Source organism: Danaus plexippus, assembly GCF_018135715.1.
Source record: "Danaus plexippus chromosome 9 unlocalized genomic scaffold, MEX_DaPlex mxdp_26, whole genome shotgun sequence".
Taxonomy (NCBI): domain Eukaryota; kingdom Metazoa; phylum Arthropoda; class Insecta; order Lepidoptera; family Nymphalidae; genus Danaus; species Danaus plexippus.
The window spans coordinates 3,173,545-3,197,100 of record NW_026869848.1 but is presented as its reverse complement, the minus strand read 5'-3'; the positions used below and the strand labels follow the sequence as shown (position 1 = coordinate 3,197,100).

General features: G+C 30.8%; 1 protein-coding gene across 4 annotated transcripts; it reads right to left on the bottom strand.

Annotated features, from left to right (window-relative positions):
* Positions 1-7,804: 7,804 nt before the first annotated feature.
* LOC116767317 (GATOR complex protein Iml1) lies at positions 7,805-23,450 on the bottom strand. Of its 4 annotated transcripts, none has more exons than XM_032657574.2 (27): positions 23,248-23,450; positions 23,033-23,170; positions 22,797-22,966; positions 22,381-22,647; positions 22,058-22,200; positions 21,554-21,741; positions 20,836-21,313; positions 19,918-20,060; positions 19,300-19,494; positions 18,769-18,894; positions 18,223-18,375; positions 17,865-17,879; positions 17,121-17,338; positions 16,728-16,936; positions 16,268-16,442; positions 15,725-15,922; positions 14,791-14,868; positions 13,782-13,864; positions 12,241-12,312; positions 11,757-11,955; positions 11,458-11,563; positions 11,032-11,253; positions 10,723-10,883; positions 9,848-10,016; positions 9,510-9,741; positions 8,892-8,991; positions 7,805-8,050 (listed from the first exon to the last, which is right to left on the bottom strand). In XM_032657574.2, the coding sequence occupies exons 1-27, from the start codon at positions 23,288-23,290 to the stop codon at positions 7,850-7,852; spliced, it is 4,482 nt and encodes a 1,493-aa protein (XP_032513465.1). In that variant the 5' UTR covers positions 23,291-23,450; the 3' UTR covers positions 7,805-7,849. The 4 variants fall into 4 exon arrangements, with proteins under 4 accessions (XP_032513465.1, XP_032513467.1, XP_032513469.1 ...); XM_032657576.2 differs by lacking the exon at positions 13,782-13,864 and adding an exon at positions 12,656-12,699; XM_032657578.2 differs by lacking the exon at positions 14,791-14,868.
* Positions 23,451-23,556: the final 106 nt, after the last annotated feature.

The following is a 23,556-nucleotide window of genomic DNA, read 5'->3' as shown; positions in this document are numbered from 1 at the left end:
TTTAAAAAGGAATATCTTAAAAATCTTAATTATTGATAATAGAAGTAATATACAGGTGATTCGTATTTTATATCAATAGGAGATTCCGCGTGACATTTCAATTGAATAAAAAAAAAGAGGTTTTCAAAAATTACCCTCAAAATGTTGCTGGTACTGATCCCGTTGCTTAGTGTTGTGATCATAAAGAAGCGAATAAGATGTTATAAATGTTTAGAGGATAAATGTTGAGTCCAAAAAAAATATCATTTTATTGTTTAGAATTTGAGATATTATTGAGAACCTAAATGTAATCTTGAGGATGTTTCTAATAACTTTCTCTTTAGTCATTTACAGATGAAAAGACAAACTTTCTCTTTAATAATAATAAACATATCGTTACCAATTTGTCACTTATGCAGTTTCGTTTTCTTGGGAATACGGGGTATAAAAAGTAACCATAAATATTGAATATCATCGTTATCATATTGTCTGGAAATAAAATGATTATTTATTTATTTTTAAAATTAGCGAATACCTACCTTTAATAGCTGTTATATTAATGAATTCACTGGCTGATTTTGTTTTGTAGATATCAATATTTAATAATAATGATAAATAGAAAATTAATGAAAATATTTTAATTAAATTGCAGTATATCTGATAACGTTTGAAGTGTACTTGATAACGTTTTCATAACAAGCTTTCATTGGCATGTATGTATGTACTTTTAGATACGTTCGTTATGATACATGCAAACGGTTATGTGTACAAGCTAGACGACAAATAACATATGTAACTATTTTACTATTTATTCTTTTGTTGTTCGATTCGTAAATTTTAGAAAATTGAATTAAAAGCGGGGCTAATTCATTTTAACAAAAAAAGCAATTTAATACCTGTAAATTTTTCGGAAATAAGCACTCCAAAATTTTAGCTCGGCAGGCTTGGGACCACTTTAAATTGAAACTGTTATATCTGAATTTATCTATAATTTAAAAGTTTTATTTATCATATAGGAAATAAACCAGCCATCTAAAAGAACAGGTTTGTTACTTTGTCGCATTATTAATTAGGAGGGTCCACAACTCAACCATCGCAGTTAAACTGAACTGCTGGTTACGATCGCTTAAAATGATGCATCATTTATTACATGAAGTACATACTGTCAATTATATGTGTCTTAATCTTATTTAACTAATAAAGAGCAATATTTAACTAGTGTCTTTTTAATTAAACTTAAAAAATACAATTAATGCAATACTAGAAAGTTTAAAAAAGTGTATTTTTATTTCAACAAAAATGTATTAAACTGACCGTAGATCAACTGTCATGGTAAGTTAAGGCTACGAAATAAGAAGGTAAATTTATAAAAAATTCAGTTATTAAATATTACCTATCTGTAATACCTCTTGTACGAAATTTTGGATTCCAATTACCTAGTGTCTGTAGTTGTATTGAAAAAGCTACTTTCCCATCTTTTCACATGAAAACTAGTCGGCATAGATAAAATTTGTGCCATTTTGCACTTACAATACCGAAACAAAAACCACAAAAGACACAACCGCAACCAAATTCATTTTTGTTCTAAGTTAAGCAAAAGAAATTCGTCAAAATTGTAAGAGCTTTTGTAGTATGTAACATAATGATTTTAAATTACTTGAGAAATTAACGGTTATATTGTTTTTAACGGAATGGATACTTATAACTTTTTTACTCTATTTTTATAATTAAAGGACATTAACTGCCTGCTAGCGCTACGTAGAACTCATTTTGTGTATTGGAAACTTGGTGTAGTGTGTGGAAAAATTTCAAACCTATTTGAACTTTTACATTCACTGGATACCTGGAATGAAAGTATTCACACAGCGCCTGATGGGTGATGGGTGATGCAACACTAATCATAATGTCGCAATATATTTTGCACTTGCGTATACCTACTCATGTCTAGACTAAGTGTATCATGTAGTGTCGCAGTCTAATACTTACCATTATATACTTCCCCTTACAATTTTTCAATGTCATAAGGATTTGATTTAAAGATAATATTTTTTCGACTTCAAAATAATGACATAGAAGATGTACCTAAGGTATTTAAACATATCCTGTGAAATATCTATAGACTATAGTATCTATCCTTTTGCATTTAATTTGTATTATTGGAATATTTTGAGATACGGGCAAAACCGAGAATTTTACCACAAATATATCTTTTATGGATAAAAGTAGTAAACAATTTTAAAGTAGGTACCTATAAAATGAATTCTGTGCTAGGTAATATAAATCTTGTTACATAATTTTAAATTCAATTCTGGGGTATCATTGATGTACTATTTTCTATTCTTAAAAAGAAGTATATTATATGCAAATGAGAAGATTTATTTTTAATATTTTTTTGTTAAGAAGAAAATATTGATTAATTACATATTATTGGCATAGTTCGAGGTAAAAGTCAATATGTTATATTTTGAGTTCATTGACCGGCGGGCTCGGATACAGATTCATTAGTCTCTTGCACAGAAATCAATAAACTTTATTCTCGACCTACGTGTATTTTACAGTATTGCGTCATAATTAGTTAGAATTGATGAGTAAGATCAAAAGAAGTGTTGTTTTGGGGACCATTAACTTGTTTCCCATATGTTTCAAATTTGATACTTCATTACTTACTGCCTACAGATGTTTAATACCTATTTATATTTTACAATATCTACTTAATATTTACAGTAAAATATTATTTATATCATCCAACATTTCAAGTATTTCCGGGCTATCAGATAACATTTCTAGTTGTTTCAATTTAATTATCAATATTTCATATTATTAAAAGGTTTAACGAGAAGTGGATAATAAATAAAAACAATAATATGTACTAAGAATATCCTGACAAATTATCTGTTATTGAAAAATATATCACACGGTAATATGAGGTCATATTAGTTCATGTTACAACTTACAGGGTAAATGACAGCGATGGCTTCATATTACTGCGTCGAGATTAGTAGGTGAGTTCTGACAAAATTATAACAAGTTTAGTCTAGACTAGAAGTTTTTATGTTACATAAACCTAATTAAAAAGAAGCAGGAATTTTCGAAGAAATATAATATTTTCCTGGTAACAAATATGAAGTACTAGAGTCGTAATCTTGAACCAATTAAATATTTTTCTAGTTACTGATAGCGTGACAATAAAATTTATAACATCGAGTCCCTTTTCAACGAAATGTCATTTTACTATAATAAATATAAAAAGCACGAGAATGCTTTTTACTAGGTATCTTCCATCAAAAAGCTATTTGCTTGATAGACCCTGATCATAATGGGTCAGATTTAACTGTAAAAGATAATAATTTAAACAAAAAAAGATATCAAGGTCGTTTTAATATTAAATACGGACATTTTCACTAAACTGAAAGTCATTTCCATTATTCTCAAAAGACAAGTAACATACTCTTTGAAATAAATGGGTACCCCTTAACCCCCGTTCAAAAGCTGCTTTTAGACATTCTAGTCAAAATAATATGCTATGGGAGCGAGATCAAATATTTTGGTATAGGTATCGCCATACCTAATATAGGAATTTCAATAAAAAGAATAATGCCAGTCAGAGAATACTCGAAATATACTTTTTAAGTTTTAAAAGATATATGAATTAATTTGAATTTGTATATAGAATCTGATCTTATTTAAAAGAGATTTTCTTTCCTTCTACCTACCTTACATATTCACAGTTAGATTTTTTCAAAATGTATATCGAACTTATTATCACAGCCAATCTATCGATATTATATGCGTACACAAAACGACGTCAAGTGAAATAGTTTCCTATTTGCTCTTTAACACGCTTTTATTAGCTTCACTTGTATGTTTGTTTGCATGTAATCAAAGTCTTTAAGTTCGATTTTGCACTCTTTCTAGCGATTCGATTTTTTTTATTTTCACACCTGATAGTGACTGGTAACATTCGATAATTCGATTGAATTACCCCATTATCCTGATTAGATTTGTCAGGATTGATCAGTTTATCTCCGCACCCTTTGCGTGAAAAAAGTCAGACACTTAGAATATAAAAATTTTCTAATGCTATAAATACTTGCATGTTTGTTCGTACACATTTATAAAGGTACAAATCTAATACGCATACCATTGCTATATAATATTCATAATACAATATGTGTAATTTACAAAAAGATTTCTTACTGACAACAACATATTTAAGATACAAATTGTGATTTATTTATTTATTTTGCGAAATAAAATTCGATTAAAAGCTTAAACCTTGTAAAAGTAATTTAAGAAAAACACGGGTCATATCTAGGTAAAAAATATATATTGGTATATAAAGTTTCTGAGTGGTTTGATAAAATAGCATTCGTTATATTACATGCTATAGTATTTTAATAAAATAAATGTATTATGTACTGTCACTACTTATTTTAAGAACCATAACATGAAAAATACAAATCCTTGCGGTATGGAATTCGCTAGTCCTGGCGCTTCGTTTCGAACGGGACTTCGTGCCAGATTCTGTCGATTCTGTATTTGAATCTCAATATTAATATTTATGTGAAAAAAGGGTGGGGTGCTCGTTTCACGACAAATATGTCACAATGCACCCCACGTTTTTTTCACAATAATACACAATTAGTATTTTTCGTTCATTATTATTTTCTGCCTGAGTGGAAAATTATTTTTCACTTTTTAGTTTGATAGTAAGCAACAAAAGCGTGTTTTTTTAAGTTTTTTTAACAATATTTATTAGAATGAGATACCTTTATCTAACTAAATTCACAATCCCTAAGTGCATATATGACTTTCAGACATTCCAAGAATATAAATAAAATAAAGAATGTCTTGAAAATATTTATTTCAGTACCTACCTAATAATATTTTTTAAAACATTAACGTAAGGTTGATAAGGTTGGTTAAGAATCTCGAAAGTGTCTATTTGTTTTTGGTTTGATATTATATAATTTATTTGAAACTTAAGTTATATAGCTATATACAGCTGTAATGTGCCTTTATATTAAACAACTCAGTACTCGGTTACCATTATTTTTTTTCTAACGCTTTATCTTAAGAGTTTTGAATATTTCTCTTGAAATAAATTCTGTGAATGCTTTAAATTTTGAATGCTTATGTCAAGATAATACATCCTACTTGTGTCCTTTACAGTCCAGGGTTAAAATTATGTTGGCCTTTAACATGAAATGCGAAGGTCATTACAGCTTTCAATTAAGGTCATACCAAGGACTTATGACTAACGTCTTTGGTCAATGATACAAATGCAGTATAAATATTTACGACTAGCAACTTAACCCGTGTCTTCTTGAGCTCGTGGCCTTTAATTAAAATATAGTATATTATATACTTATGTTATATTTCACACGTACTGTAACGTAACGTAAAGTAGTCTATAAAAAAGGTTTAAATTTCTTTTTTCAATAAATGCAAAGCCACTATGACCTTAATGTGTAACTGTGAATTACTATCAGAATTTTATGTGGGCGTTTACAAACTATATAATTATTTTATATAAAACATTTCGTTTCTAATCACTGATATCCTAATGTTAGTAATGAAATTTTTTTGCTTTGAAATTTTGCTAAAACAAAAAGCGTTTTTATATAGTATACACCTACCTATAATTCTCGTATATATCCTATGGCGACAATACAACTACATGCTTACCATAAGATTTTATTAAAACATTACATACAAAGCGTTTCCAGTGTTTCCATTCAATAACCTAAGTTAATTTATGAATGAAAAACTAGAATCGATTGGTAAAAAATACAAACTTGTGCTAAACATATTATCATATTGTGGGATAAGAATATTACACGTAACGAGTACACAGTGCAAGTTTCGTTAAATTAATACATAAATTCCTGACAAATTCTTGGACTATTTATGAATTATTCTCACTGCTACATCACTTTCTCTTAACCGTCATTAACTGAAACATTAAACATACTTATATTTTCGATATACCTAATAACGTTGACATTAAGTTGACGATACAAATTCATACTTATTATATTATAAATCTGATTATGTAATAAAAGTTCTAAAAACCTATTCAACAACATAAAACTATGCCACATCGGTAGCTTTAGCCTTTCCTTTACAAACACATCTGTATCTCCTCCAATAGATGGCACATTTTATTTCAAACTTTGTATTACTTTTTTTTTGATGTACATGTTATATATATTTCTTTAATTATTTAAGAAAATTTTCTTTTACTTTAGCAGTTGACTGGATGGGATGCCAAAAGAATATGAATAAACTTCAACGATTTAATTTTTAAGTTTTACCATTGACACTTACCAAAAATCCCACTGAAAGTTAACTCTATTAGTAAGTAATTAATAAGAAGTGAATGCACTCAAATACAAACATTTACATTGACGAAGCTACGTAATACAATCTATACATATTACACGCCAACATAACTGTTCATATTTTTTTGACATTTTCTTAAAAATAAAAATGGCGGCGTTAATTGTAAACAAACATTGAAACAGTTCGATCCTATGTAGGTACTCATAATTCACAAAAATATACATACGTATAATGAAAGTTCAAATAAAACTTATTTGAAGCGAAAAGAAGATTGAACAGAAAGCTAAAAAACTTCGTTTTAAATCATCAGAATATAATAATCGTATTTATTTATTTATCGCATAAAAATATCTTGTATTATTAATAACTTTTATTTCATTGATTGATATTTACCAAGGCTGTGAGTACACAATAAATTATAATTATTATCTCCTCCTAGGAAACTCCTGTGTACTCATACGTATGTACCTACTATCATTATATCCTTGTTTCTATTTCTTTGTTAGCACGCTACATTACATTTATTATGTTTCAGTATTATAAGACGCAATAGATTTAAACTATATCACTGCACGAGTTGTGTTAATTATTTGTGATTAAACAAGAACATTTTCCATATTTTTTAGTTATTTATATAAAAGTATGAAACCTTTTTTTATCCCGATTATATTTTTTAACTTGCGAGTCAATTGCAACGCAACTTTATAGTACGTTTTGAGATAATTTAGGATTCCTACGAGAATTCATGCAAATCCCTAAAGAAATCCCAGTTATACCTGAATACTCACACCCCTCAGAAAGTTTTCATATTTGATTCAAAATCTGACTTCTTCAAGGTTTTTCATCCTCAAATCCTCGTGTAAAACATTCTTCAATCAACGATTTATTATGGCTTACATTAAAACAGACAATTTTGATTAAATTAACGAATTTTCCCACTAAGAGTACAGAACATACAAACAATTAGCGCCTGTGGCTTTATTAAAGGTATAACGACAATAAAATAAAATCATATCTCCCTGTTTGGAAGACACTTTTGTGTCGATTCAATTTATTTGTTATCTGTAGTAGATTTTTGTCGTACATTTCGGCAAAATAATAGTAAGTACTGACGCATATGCATATTGTTCACATGTTTTGGACTGACAGCTATGGCACTTGAATCACAACTTACAATAAACAAGGAAATTTTGTATTTTTAATTATATACCAAATTGTTTGAAAATAAGAATTTGAAATTACACGCTGTAGCATTTTGAACGGATTATTTATGATGACTAAGAAATAAAATATGATTATCCGAAAGTACTTATAAGTGCCGAGTTGAATAAAGAACTTTCGGTTTGATAGAAACATATTTTTAAATAGGTAACATTATGGATCGGAATGTCATAGTTGTCATTCGTTTTGATCTATATAATGTTGGACGTTGATGACTACAACACTTCTTTTCTGGATTGTTTGAAAAAGAAAACAGCAATAGAAAAATAATTAATTTATTTTAAATTTAAAACACAAAAGTCTATCAGAACTTAATTCCATTTGCTCTCTCTCTGATTTCCCAGCACGAGTCCCAGAATAAACTCAATCTCTGTTCATGATTTGCACAGAAATGTTTGAAATCTCTGAGCATTCTCATCTGGAATCCTTCTTCTCCCGTAGCCGGTGTCTGGGACCACTTCCATTTCTTAGATATCATGTGATTCCACGACCACAAGAAACCCATCTGTGCAAAAAACAAAAACAGCCTCTATAACTATTATTAAATGATAAATATAGCAAAAATGTGCTTACGATATTGTTACAAGTGGCGCCATCTGTGCCGTACTAATTATAATATACTGTAGGAATATGAGAGGGTAGGAGAGAATCAATGTAGGAATATGAGAGGGTAGGAGAGACTCAAACGACATATAAGCAGTTGTCAGAGGACATCAGGGCTCTTTTTCGTTCGTAACGCGCGTTGGTATGATAGTTTAGTCGTTAGTAGATTTTAGAAGTGTGTTTAAATCTTTCGATTGTGTTATATTCGGATTTCATTTAACGATTAGTTTAAATCAAGATAGTTGAAAGTTATTCATTTGGAATTGTTTTTATTTTTGTGTAAATTTAATAAATTAGCGGTGGAATTGTATCGAATGTTATTTTTTAAAAAGTCAATTCTTATCTTGTTTCTAAGAATACTGTAATCCTTAGAATTATTTTTATGACTGACAATAATGAATTATAATACTGAAGCATTGTAATTTTGTAATGGCAACATTTAAGTATCAACCTGTATTTGAAAACTATAAATACTGGCTTCAGCCGTTTTGTAGGACATTACTGAAAGTAACGCTGAACATTGAAAAACAAATCTGATACTGTACCTCGAACACTATATTAGACAATTTACCCAAACACAGCTTACAAGTATAGACGTAAAAGAAAATGTATATAATACAAAATTATGGACATAGAAAAAACTTTTATTCTAGAACAGGATTTACTATTATTCCACCTTTTTGTCCCTTAATATATATAAATACAATATAATGTATGTGCATGTGACATATTAATGTTTTTACCCGTCTGCTGTTATCATAGTCGTCTTTATTTTTCCCGCTGACGTGTCGTGTGATGTAACCTTCGTGCGGACTCGGCGCCACATCCGAGTGCACAGGATATCTAATACATAGACATATAGATATGTATGTATTTCAATTTAGGATAATCGTTTAAAACGCAAGCCAAGATTTATTTAATTAGTAGTAATTTTTCTTATGATAGTAATATATTTTCCAATGCTTATTATGAATCCTCATAACTGTATGAATAGTTGCAAATAAATGAGTTATACCTACATATATATTCGAAAATAAAAAAATATATTTTTATTTCATGTATGAATAACGAATATTCAGTAAGTGACATTTATGTATGTTTTTTAAAAATAATTTATGTGGATTCAAAAAACCGCAACTTCTAAAGAAATTTATCATACATGTTATATATTAATTGATGATATAAGTATCGAAAATTATAAGCCAGGAACACACTGTTGTGTTTCTTATACAAATAAATATTATAACAAAAAAATTACTTTTAATTGAAATATGAATCACTGTCATACTTGTATGATATAACAATGTCAAATACAAGAACCTCTACGGCCTGCCATAAAATCGTTCTCCAGTGCTACCGACCTGCTGGCATTAACCGGTTTATTCGCTGGCTTCGTCCTCAAACACTTCTGTTCTAATTTAACTGTTGTTGGTATCAGTATGAACATGTTGCCAGTCACGTGAACGTACAAATGGTCCCCCACCCCCGCAGCGTGTGAAGTACTCTCCACCGTGCATTTTATGAAACCGAATCTACCGACTATAGCCTCTTGGAACAGGAACAACCTTTCTAACCAGGTTTCCTCTGGAAAACCTACAACCACGACACATATAAACAATTTGCATATAACATAATAGCATTTCTATGCATATATGGGATATGTCTTAAAGTTATCAGCTTATATTTTATTATTTATTACCTTCGAACAAAGAAGTCTTTCCTCTTAATAGAGGTTCTTCATTTAAAGGCACGTATATAGGACCTCTTAATGGATCAGATTTCTCTGTGAAGGGTAACGCCAGTGGGTCAGCCGGTATTGGCACCATTTGGAGACGACAACTCTGCGCCTTGCGAGCCCAACCGAATATCTAAACATAAAGTATACATGAATTATTTCATTTTTAATATTCAGAGGAAAATATCGAATTTTATGAAAGTTTTCATAATTAATGTCTTCTGATATTTTTGATAATTTCCAAAAAAGTGAGACAGCTACTAAATTTTTTACTGAAGAATTTAAAAATGATAGTAACTGTTCACTGGAAACTCATTAAAGATATGAAAGAATATGAAAGCATTCCATTGTTCTTAAGTATAACTAAAATATCTTTAAAATATGTCCATGGATAGAGAAATCATTCAGAACAAACAGACATTTGTATAAAAGAATAATTTTTTTTAATTTTTTTAGTTGGACTGTAAGGTCAAATTTAGATTTAATAATTATAGGGATACATTCTGTACTACCCTGTGACTTTTACTTGAAAATAATAACTAAATATGTAAGTACATTTTAGTAAATAAAAGAATATCCTACATATTAAGTGTATTTAACGATTCTAAACTCACGCTTGAAGTAATTATCAAGTAATCATACAACAAACGTACTTTACAACAATTTGGAAAAGATCTTATATTCTTACAGTGCTCGACCGATATCAATCATAGTATATGTATAGTATACATATGAATATAAGACCTTTTCCAAATTGTACCACTGAGAACCACAAAATTCATATATGACATGAAATTCATTGAGACCGAAAAATATATTGACAATTTAAATTGTCATACCAATTCAGCCACGATGTTCCCGCTAGCGATGGCCCATTGTATGCACATCTCGTAGGCCTGGTCCGGTCTGAAGGTGGCCTGGTAGCGAGCGTGGCCCCACTCGATACGATCACTCTTGTTGTTCACATCGATATCCAGGTGAGTGTTCTTGTATAGCGGCACTGAAATCATCATTAAATAAATTAATATATATTGTCTTTTAAGTGATAGGATACTAAATTTTTTTTTCAAACAATTAATTTGTATAAAATTTTTAAATTTTAATTATATTTGTATCACCCTGTATATATTGCTAGTGTCTCAACTCACTATCGTCACTGCCTAATTGCATATAATTAGGATCTATATTATCACATAGGAAGGCGGGCATGCCGGAATCATCGGTGACAGGACTCGTGCCAGATATATCAATTGCTCGCGAGCTCGTCTCTGTTGTTTGTAGTGGAGATCTAGGCCCTAGGACCTCTACTTCCATCCACTCGTTTTCAAAGCTCTGTAAGTCCCCTAGAGGTTTCACGTAATCCGAAAGCTCTGGAAGGATAATATAAAGGAATAAATTTCTAGTAATTTGTCTTATTGATAAGGTGATATTTATTTCGTTTTTTGTTAGAACAGTCGGTAGATATTTAGGAGACAGCAAAATTATTTAAAATCCCTTATCTAGAATTATTCGAATGTAACTAAATGAACCGATCATAGTTAATAGATAATCAATATTTTTACAATAAATCTCACCTTTATCTTTCTTCTGTGGTAATATATGATACATATAATAACCAACAACATAACGCTTGAGAGTATCGCCGGACGCATGGCATATCATTTTTTCCTGAAGAAGTTTCTGGAATAACAAAAAAATATTAACAATTAACTCTAAGGTCTAATTCACACTAATGGTCATTGAAATTAAATTTAAATCCCATAACTCGCACAATCAAGCTATTGTTTATGAAAGTTCTTCATACATAAGTACTCGTAATGACAACAGATTCGACTACAAAGTATGGTCTGAATTCTGCCAAGCTACGCTTTACCTCCATAATGTTAGTTGCTTTTTCATAAGTAACATTCTCCATATTGGCCTGTAGCCAATGTATAGCGTATATTGATACGAAGGTATGAGACGGTAGACTGACAGTCTGCTGCAGGAAGCCGACGCCCAAGGTCTGGTGACGCATCCGCTCTATAACCTCGGATAACGTGGCGTTCGGTTTTAACTTCGGTTCAATAACGCTGGAAGATTTTCAATATTTAATATTTAGATGTAATTCAATTATAATTTCGTCGTGATATCACTTATACTTTATAGCAAAAAAATATGTTGATGATCTATGGTAAATTTTCTAAAAAAAAAAAGAAAAATACCACTGGTAGAAGAAAACACTAAAGACATTTCAGACGCCATCATATAGGTTACAATAGGATATGTATGTTTTTTCATAATAAAATGTTCAAAGTGTTAATGAACAATATTATAATTTTGATTTAACGTAAGAATTGCTATGATTTATTTATTACCCATCGTCGTAGGTGTCGTCGCATTCCCCGGACTGTGATTGCGATCTCTCGAGCACTGTTTTAGCTGCGGCTCTGAAAGAATTGACACAATTGATATCCTCTCATAATGATAATCGAGATTACTGAAAAAAAACTTGCATTAGCTCAAGCGGGAAGCGGAAACATACGATGCATATAAATGTTATGTAATTTTTGAGTAACCGAAGTTGATTGTGACATCAGCATATAAGGATGTCTATGATTTGCATGAATATTAGGTGATATTCTTAATATAACTATATATATTTTTACAGATAACATATTACTTGTTGTTAATTAATGGAATCGCTGTTTAATATATATTTTTTATAATTTAATTGAAATTTATAACTTCTGATACTCAAAAGTGTATATGGTTGATGGAAGTGTTACTCACTTGGTCCCAGGGCTAGTATTTAGTGTCTTAGTAGGTGAAACCTGCTGCAATTAATCAACAGGGATAAGACAAATAAGCGGTAAGAAAGCTCTGGAAGAAAACTTTAAGAAGTATATGTAATAGCAGACTTAAATGTCTTTTATAGATTATGAGAAACATAATAGTGCAATAGATCTACATAAATAAAATATATGATAGAAACTTTAATATGACGAAAAAATATATAAGCGGAGAATATACGGAAGACGAGAGAAAGCATCACGCCATGCCAAGCCAACCTAAAAGCCACCAAAATCCTTAAAAAAACATACCTAAGCTATATTTTACATCTATCTATTTATACTGTGGAATTGCATATCAACTTTTTTTCTTACAATTTATAATTTTCTTATAAATAGTTCTTAGATAAGTGAACAATCTATAAAAAGAACCATAAATTTCAAGTATTTTGCTAATCAGATATGATTACAGTAACATCTTGTACATTTATGAATTTAAATTAGGACATGTATATATGTTGAAAACAATCTAAAATATAGCAAAGTATGATATGAGAATCAACAAATAATATTTATATCTACAAACAGCTGTAGTTCATTAAACTGGCACTTGGCCAATCTAAAAGTACTTCATTATTCCAAGTTAACAATGTATTAAAATAGATATTCACATATATTTATTGACTCTATGATCATCAAAGCCAACGAAACAAGATATATTATGTAAACGAATCGTCGGGTGTTAATTTTTTATAGAATATGTATGTAGCTGGTTGTGTGGCTTATATATATTATTTTATAAATAAATATATAATTTATTAAAACCTCTTTAAATTTAGAAATTACGGAATATGGAACAAAATTTGGCTATAATCTTATTTTATTATTAAAAATTCACATTTACCGGTTTAAATTATTATCATCTGTCACAATATAAAAATTATACTATAATAATTTTAGCAAGGATTTATTACTTTATTAAATGTATTGCCATATCTCTCAGCCAATTCGCTATTACCCAAAATACCAAAAATTTAGAAATGACTAAATGTCATGAACATCTGAAATTTGTTTACATTTTTTATCTCATTTCGTTGGATTTAATATTTAGATCTATAGTTCATTACATAGCCTCGATCCTAAGCCTCGGTCGATCCGGAAGTCGGGTGCTGCCAACGCGCTCTCTGAACGGGGAACCCGAAGCCCCGCCCTACACATATTTCACTTATATTGACGATCACTTAACATTAGTGCCAATAATCATTTCATGATCTTTAAAGACATATAGCTTAAAAGTCATATTTGAATGAAAAAAAATATTTTATAAATACACTACAATAGGAGCGTAGACTGTAACATTGATCAAAACTAAAAAAGAAATATTCATTCTTATAAGTAATTTACAATTATTACAGAGTAATTTTTGATATCAATGAAATATTTTTTGTTGCTGTGATTGACATCAAAAATTACATATAGAAACTAAAATCACTTCATATATAACAAAAAAAAAAATAATCAAATTAATATAGAAGAAGCCAGCCAAAGTAATTACAGTATGTAGTGCAGTCCGTGCAACGCTCTTGTACATTTGTCTTAAGCAGTGCCTTATATACGCATTCATTTTAACTACACTTAATGTGGTGATTTTAAGCCAGGTTACATATTACAATGAACATGGTGGCTATAAGACGTATTTTAGTAAACTAACTGAAATTTTAGTTAATGTTTTCAACTTTTTATATATTTATCAGTTATTATTAGTTATGTTAATAAGATTCGATTAATCATCATAATTATATATTTAGAATTTTAAAAACCCTATAACAAAATCTAAGTGCTCGGGTGCATCATGATTTATGATTAAAAAAAAGTATACATTGCAACAGAATAACATTTAAAGTATGCATATAAAGGAATATATCGAAAAACTGAATGAAAAATATTATATAGTACTAGGTACACAGAGTATAAATTTCTACGTATCAAGAGATAGGATTCTCATAGGCAATAAATAGTTCGATTCGAAATTCGAATTTTGTTTTTGTAATTTCAACTCTAAACGCACATATAAAAAACGGCTCTTAAGTATGGCAAAGTAATATGGACCGTATTAGTGTTGCATATGGAGTATACCTGAACGGTCCTCGTGAGGATGGAGGTTGAGGTGGAGTGCCGCCGTCGAGTGAGCCCCGCGTCGCCGCCGCACGCCACCTGAACACCCGTGCGTTAACACCGGCCCTAACCTTTCATACTTTTTTTTTGTTTTTTTTTTTTTTTTTGTCAATAACAGGCAAACGAACGACGGCCCATATCATGTTGACCTAGGAATTGTGGCTGAATCCTTGAAACTTTCAACGTAGCGATCACGCTAAAGAAGGTTTTACTTGACTTGGACATAAGGGGATTGAGTAAGACAATTAAATAAAGAGAGATAGAAATTTTTATAAAAAAATACATTAATCACAAGAAAAAGATATCAATAGAGATATATAAAACGAGATACAGGATAGTTTTATATGTATCATAGTATATTTTTTGGAAGGTGTAGGCCAGTGGTTGGTAATTTGTGTCGCCTCTCGCATTGGACGCCCAACAAGTAATTGACGACCCATTTATCGAGGCATATTACTTTATAGTTAAAATTATTTAAACGCGTCGAATTGAAAATATTTTCAAATATTTTTGTATCATAATATTTAAAAGTTTTATACAGAGATAATTTATTTTTTTTATTATACATGCAAATGTACTCAAACAAGAAATCAACATTCAGTGGGGAGCAAATAAAAAAAAATGTACACAAGAAAACAGACATGCAACAAATTACACTAAAATTATAATAATAATAATTAAAACAAAGAAACAGAACTTAATATATTTACAACATGCTTTCATTATATTTCGTGTTTGAGTATAAACAGTGTTAATATTGTGACAGAATTCATATAATTATAGCGGAATTATATTATAATGTGCAATATCATGCTGTCTGCGGTAACATTCATGTGCTAGCATGCATGTTATGTGAGAATAAATACATTAATTATTAATTATATAAAAATCTCACCCTCTGCTTGTTAGGACGTTTAACCTTATTGAAGTAAGACTCTGTCATCTTAAGGAATCCTTCGGTGAGATGGTCGAGATCCTGCCTGGTTGGTGTTGGATATATATCGCAGTGGGTAGAGTCATCCTCGAGTATTGTTTTCGTTGCTGGATTGTATAAAGGCAGGAGAAGTGTTCTAAAACGCCAATATTTCAGTGACTGGAATAGATACATAGCTTTATTGTACATATAATTATTGTGTTATTATAATTTAAAAAATCATAAACAATTATTATTGTGAGTTTTAATGTTAGTATTTAAAAAATTTAATTATCAAAAATAATTCAACATAAAATATTCAGTTAATAAAGAGAAAAAGTTTTTATATATTTCATATTTTCTCAGAATTTTTATTAAAATATTTTTTTTTTATTAAATAACACTACCAAGAAATCTTCAGGAAAAATAATGTCGTTAATATATATTGAACTATATTTAATATTAAAAATGTTCCAACTCAATTGTCAATTAATATTGGTAACAAAAATAATTTGTTTAACAAACCTCAACAAGAAAGAAGTCCGTGTCACCCCTAGTACATATATAGTGGTCCATGTAGTTCCAGTTGTAGTTCTCGAGTTTCTCGGTGGTGAAGGAGACCCAGGACACCTCGTACGTGTCGTGGTAGGGGGCGTGGAAACGGTAGCGGTAGTGGATGTTGAACGGTGGGTAGGGATGTCTGGAATGTGTAATATAGATACAATACTTTAGGTATCGTTACTATAGTTAGGGTCAACTTGTTCTTAATTTGAATTTAAATTCATAATGTAGCAATAACAATTTTTTTGTAAGATTTGTGTATTATTGTTTGTACATTTATATCTGCTTGCATTATTAATTTATTGCATCCGATGTGAATATAAAGAGCTTTTAATCTCTAGGTTTTATATTCAATAGTTAACTGTATTTTTTCTTTTAATTGATTTATTTCCAGATTATTGTTAAGTAATAAACATTATATTACCTTGGCCTGTAACGAGTGACGGTGATTGTGGATCCAACCAGAGTCAGCTTGTGGAATATTCTTCCTATAGACAGTAAATAGCGTTTTGTGGGCGCGTTCGTGAGTTTGCTACTCTGTGGTGCGACTTTGGACGGTGGTGGGGTGTGGGTTGATGGACAGTGGGATTCAATCACTTCGTTTTCATTCACTCCCACTATCAGTTGGAAGCCCTGGAAATAATGAATGAATGAACGAATACTTTTATTTATGAATTAAAATTGCCGAAAAGACTTAAATAAATACAGATTAGTTTTGTACAGAGATTTCATTCTTTAACATGAGCTACTAACAATGTTATCTACATTCCGGTTAATGTTTTAAAAAAGTCTATTTAAATCTTATATATTGTTATACCTGCGCTAATCTCTGAGATACAAGTTCCTTAAACACCTCCATAGTCGTAAGCGGTTCTTTGTATATTGCTCTGTTTTGGGCAAAATCAGCATTCACATCATCAGGCAAAAGGTTATAGTCGGAAACGAGATAATCATTCTGCAGAGATCTCTTATCAGGGAAGTAATCCGTGGTTATCGGAAGACACGCCGGTATAGTCAACGATTTCCAGTCCACGCCTAGATTTTAATGACATAAATAAATATTACACTCTTATATACCTTCTGCTTAAATGGCTTTATAAGCGTTTAAGTGCAGAATAACATATAATCAGATATTAGACTACCTTATTAGACTGTCAAATCTATTGCATCTACAACCTACAATTTAAATTTGGTGAATACATATATAATGAATTATCGAGTGATGCCGAAATAAGGCCCAAAGCGTTCATTCACTTCGCTCGTATGTTAGTAATAACATGCATGTATTAGAGGAAAAATATCTAAGCATTATAATAATAAAAAAAAATTATTTACGTGGTTTAGGCACATGTTGAACGGACCGCAGTCACATAAAATCGCAAGTTTAGAGAAATATCTAGAGAACCCTAAACTTGCAACTAATATTACTACATAATTTTCTTTTCGCTAACTAAAAGCACATCGGAAATAATACCCTCATGTGATATAATAAATTATATATAATATAAATAAATAGGGTTGGCAACTACATGATGCAAAACCAGCGAATGATATATCAAACCTATTGCTCGGTTCGCTTTGGGCCGCATTCGAACCGATCGTGGGACAACGACGATATCATGGAACATCAGAAATGGAATGACGGTTTAGTAAACTACTGACACCTCCGCCAAACACTTGACATCACATGTACTTATTTTAAAATGCTATGAAAATTTATCGTTTCACAAATGAAAACATTCGTATATTATCTGACTGAGATCGGATGCGGTTTGGGATCAGTCGTATTGATGTTAATAAATATTATCTCATATACAGAAGTGTTGCGGACAGGCAAAACGAGGTGGCGTTGTGGATTTCACTTGTGTAATTCCTATGAACTGATGTGTTATATTTATTTATTGAGTATTCATTCTAACCGGTGGTTAAAGCTGGCGTCCACTCTTGTTCGCCGGTAGCGCCCCAAAGTAACGCTAGGGAGGCATTGTTTGTTGTAGACGGAGTCCCCAATGTACCCAAGACACCCAAACCACCGGAAGTGCTTATCATGCGCTTCCTTCCAATAATATTACCTGTAAAATACACAAATTAGGAGCAAAATCAGACCACTGAGGTAATAAATTAATGCATAACATTCTTTACAAGTCTTAGTTTAGTAAACAATAATTAAACGACTAACTTAATAATAAGCAATACAAAGCTTAAAAGCCTAGTTTTTGAACGAGAAGAGTCACTTTATAAAAAGTAACACAAACAATAACTGCTGCCTTTCATGTTATTCTACACCCTGTATAAAGTCACATGTCTATGTCGTTCCAAGTGGAGCACGTATCTACGTCACGTAGTTACGTACACAACTTTGTAGTTAATCAATCATTGCAATAGTGTTTCAAACTAGATACCATCTAACTTGCACTGATCTTAGTAACGGTTTCACAAACAGCTAACTATTTCGTTAAGCTCACCGTCAACTTGATAGACGGAGTGGTTGTTAACTATCGAACCGTTATCCTTGGTTTCCGTCTCCCTGGCCGGTTCCCCGGCTGGACGAGCCTGGTAATGGTGCTGTTGAATCAACACGCCGGTTGGACCTAAAATCGTTTATCAGGTAATGGGATTGTTAATGTCCTTCTTATATTTGTAGTTTTTTTAACATAAGGCAGAAACTGCCCTGGCAAGGTTTTGTTGGTCTTACGAGATAACTTATTGTATTATAAGCTGTACTTTCCTAATAAATAAATATGGTGGTGTCTCGAGATACTCAAATTGAATTTAGTGATAACTTTTTTTATATTATGTAACAGTTCATTAAAACCCATTCGAAAGTTTGCGTCTAATTTGAGTAAAAAACAAAATTGGTCATTTAGTAAGAAGTATATGATTATATAATACATAAAGCAACTATATTATCGATTAATCAATGCTTCCCTTCAGCTCTTAGTATATACACTAAGAGCTGAAATATATATATATGAAATTTGGCTATATTTTCATACCTTTAGGGAATATATGCGTCCACCGTCGCCTGTTGCTGGTAAGTTTGACCGTCACGTGTGATGGATCGAACGGATTGATGAGCGCCCTCCCAGTTCTTATAACGGGCTTGTTGGAAACTGAACTCTTTGGTGACGCGCGACTCATCGATGTCGGAGAATCCGTTGTGTCACTGCTGTCAGTCACGCTGTATTTACCTGGGTAACGTTCCATAATGCCATTATATACATTACGTGTATACACATAAGGTATGTATTCGAAACTCATAAATGTCAAATTGTTTGTCACATCCGTCCTTTTATTTTATTATAAATGTTGCTGAATTAAAAATATTGTACAAGCAAATGACATAGAATTGATTAATGAAACTATAGTTTTATTTAATACATTAATGATAATTTTTAATAAAAGTTCGAATTTAGAACAATTAATGAACGAAGAAGTAAGTTCTGTTTATATTAAGTAAGTTCTGTTTATAAAGAGTTTTTTTTAAATGTTCATACAGTCTATAACAATTCTCAACAGTTACAAAGAATAAAAAGTATCTATTTATTATTATATATTTAAGTGTATAATGAGTATTTAAACGAGTATTACTCGACGTTACGCTGTTCACTCACTGTTACTCAGTATGTCAGAACCGAGACTGTGATGTATATCGGGATCCGACATCTTTCTGTGATGTATCGAGGGTGAGCTCCTACGGCTTATACCTTCTAGACCAGCCACCGAAGTCTTCTTTGTACGAGCGACTCTTTGTACACTGAAATTAAAATAAATACTCTTGTAATAACCGTGACCCGTAGAACAGAAACATCAGAGTATAAATTTGATAAATGTTGTATGAAATTTATTGTCTTATAATAATGCGATTTAACACAAATGATAACAGTGACTCATTTCTCCCTATGCTAATGAAAATGGGGGGGGATAAATGAATCAATTGAAGATTTTTTTTTTCTTCCTTAATTTAACGTTTCCGTTGTATAAAGTTGAAGTACTATTATTTTACAAATAAATTGTTACTTTTGTTAAGTAAAAAACTGAAGAGAGTTCTATGAATTTTGTTTGAAATTTGTGAAAGCAGTAGAGAACACAGCGTAGTTTTATCTAACATGACGGAACACGGAAACATAGTACAAAAAAAAATTAAAATAGAAAGGTTGATTAAACATTTTAATTTAGCCTTTTTTATTTGCAGAGCCAATACAAACTGTTTAATTGATTCTATTCATTTATTTTCTACGCCTGAATTTATTTCACTTCTATAATTTTATTGATTCAGTAACTTGAGGATTATTTTCATTTTTACGTAATTAAAATTGTAACTATATTAGGTACTTAAAATGCAATTAGTGTGATAATGATATGATCAGTAGAGTACCGTAGTTAGTGAACGGTGAAGTGATGGAAGAATTTTAAATGAATATCACTAGTAATGTGTTTAAAACTGTGTCAGTAATAGTAAAAAGTGGTAATTTGATAAAATTACGAACAAATTTAAATTATAAGTACGTAATTAGAAAGTATTCACTCACCATGTGCTGTGAGCTGGTGGCAATTGAAACACCTGAGCGTCGTAAGCGTCGTAATCGAATATAGAATTGTGCATATAGTCGTCCTCCTTCAACAACTTGCCTTTACTCTCGTCTTCGTACATTTTCTTCAGAGGTTCATTGCTCTTGCGCGGCGGCAGCTTGATCCTTGGGATGAAATTAGAATATGCAACCTTCTTGTTCGTGGAATAGAATGATAGATTGATCCAATGCGGCATAGAGTAATCGTCTATGGAATTTATTGTGCTGTCTTTGTTGTGGAACTTCAGTAATGGTACAGCGTGTAGTGGTTGCTCGCCGACGCAGACGAGGTCGCTTCCCACGCCGTTATCAATGATCCTCTGTTTGGTAACATTCGTCAGTTCCCTATCGACTTCAAAGACGCCGACGCCCGGTGTTATGACCACACTAAGTTGACCCGTCCTATCGAAACATCTGTCCAGGTAATGTTTTTCGAATACTGAAAATATGTATATTTTTTATATAATACATATATACATATTTTAATTAAAGAAGAATAAAAATTAAAATTTCTAAATATGTTCGTTAGACAGGTCACGAACATCAATATGAATTCTGTATTTGATGTGATTGAATGTATCTTTGCCATTTTTTTTTTTTTTATTTTACATAAAACCTTTTTTAAAGGATCTATTTTTCGAATTAATTTACCAATTATGTCAATTATTCATGAACTCACCATTCAAACTCATATTCAGAACCTCTAGAAAGTTCCCCTGGGCAGCCGTTGAGTTTATTGCCGTGGGTATTTCCATATTCGGTCTCTCGTGGTATTGAAGTACAATCTTCTGATAGTCTGTGAACAATCTTCTTAACTGAAGAAGAACATTGGACCAGTCTTCATATCTCTCATTTTGTACGGCTACCCTGGATTTCATATTTAATTTGTAAAATGAATATTATTTTAGCTAAACAAAAAAGTAACATAGTATAATGTGATTTAGGATTTTCTAGAGTATTCTTTGAAGTAAAACTAATATTTTTCGAATTTACTACGCGTTTATAATTATTTTTAAACTCCCGAAAGTGATTCACATCTTGTCTGCCAATAGTCACAGTAGCTGCAAAGTAACCAAAATGTTGGAAGTATGTTGTTAAAAATAATTATAAAGTGTAGGTAATCTGAAAAATATTAGTTTTATTACAACATAGTATACTTTAAAAATAAATTTGTTTAATTGACCTGTAAAAATCTTCATAAAACCTGCCCCTGTAATCTTTTTGTAAACATTCTTTCATGTGCTGAGGAAATTCTTCTAAAGTTTTTGCTTTGTAAAATGTTCTTGAAAATAGAACAATTGTCACTTCATGGTTACTCCCATTTTTCTAAAATGATGATTAAATTAATGAAGTAACAAGTAATGAGGTACCAATACAACTGTTTGATCTGACAATATATATAGATTTATGAATATAATAATTACTTGTATAATAAAGTAATTTATATCTATTCAATACTAAAAATTTTCTTAATAAAACCTTTCACAGACAAACTAAAATATTCACCTTCCACTTAGTAAATAAATCAGCAAGAAATCCATTTACAGCTTTTTCAAAATACAAATCACCATGTATATCAAAATCCCACATTTCCGATGACATTTGTATAAACAAATAAACCATGGAGGTCGATGATCTAAACACAATTTTGGTGTCCTCGGTGATAACGCCGCATGCCACTCTATCACCTTGTGACCACATTTCATAAACCTGACAACGGACTGCACCACCACAATATTCTATCTTTTTGTTTAAATATACACAAGTACCCACCTATAATAGAAAGTTTTTATTCTAAGAGAATTTGGTTTATAGTTGCTTTCATATGTTCTTTAAGTTGTAAAAGCAAAAAAAAATAAGTGTAAAAATAAGAAAATTAGCATACATATCCTGCAATTTAATATCAATATTGAAGTACTCACTAAGTGGTTTTTCAGTCTCCACATTTCTGATCTTCCTAGATATTGATCCTTAAATGTTAATTCAACTGAATCCAGAGCCACATCAGGGACATTCACTATATTAATATAAACATCAGCAAATGTTCGTAATTGAAATGTTGTTGCAATGCTTTGCTCAACACTGATTGAATCTGTAAAATTGTTATATGTTATTAAATTGTGTTTTTATTTATAATTAAACAAAGAACCTAAAATACCTCTGCCTCGCCCTGGTGCATCCACTTTTGTAACTTGTAAGAGCAGCCGCGGATAATCATTTTCAGGATGATATATTTCGACAATATCTTTCTCTTTCAATCCAGGATAATCTTTAAGATTAATAATAAGGTCTTCGGCTGTAAACACATGTATGTATTTTAATTTATCTCTCGATAAAAATTACAACATGCTATAATAATAATCTTTTACTTACTGCTAAAACTAGATTGATGAACAATTAATTTAAAAGACTTCATATTTACTTAGGGCAAATTTAAATTTCCAACTTATTAAATATTTCTGAGTGTGTTCATGGTCCCTAGAAGACTAGGGCAGATGTTTTTATGTGCCTTATTTTAAAATCACATTAATATCAAACAATATAAAATATTTGTTTGGTCAAATGAAACTTCAAACTTCTATGACAGCTATATTTTTTTTACAACCTTTTGTCTGATTAAAAAGGCAACGAACACCGGATCATACAGTTCGGTCTAGTTCTCTAGGGACCTATATTTACTTT

Coding starts and splice junctions, on each gene's coding strand:
- LOC116767317 (XM_032657574.2), bottom strand. CDS start 23,290: ATGAAGTCTTTTAAATTAATTGTTCATCAATCTAGTTTTAGCA. Junction 12,313..13,781: donor AGGCTTAGGATCGAGGCTAT/GTAATGAACTAT, acceptor CAATTCTTTCAG/AGCCGCAGCTAAAACAGTGC. Junction 8,992..9,509: donor AAACCGGTTAATGCCAGCAG/GTCGGTAGCACT, acceptor TCTATGTATTAG/ATATCCTGTGCACTCGGATG.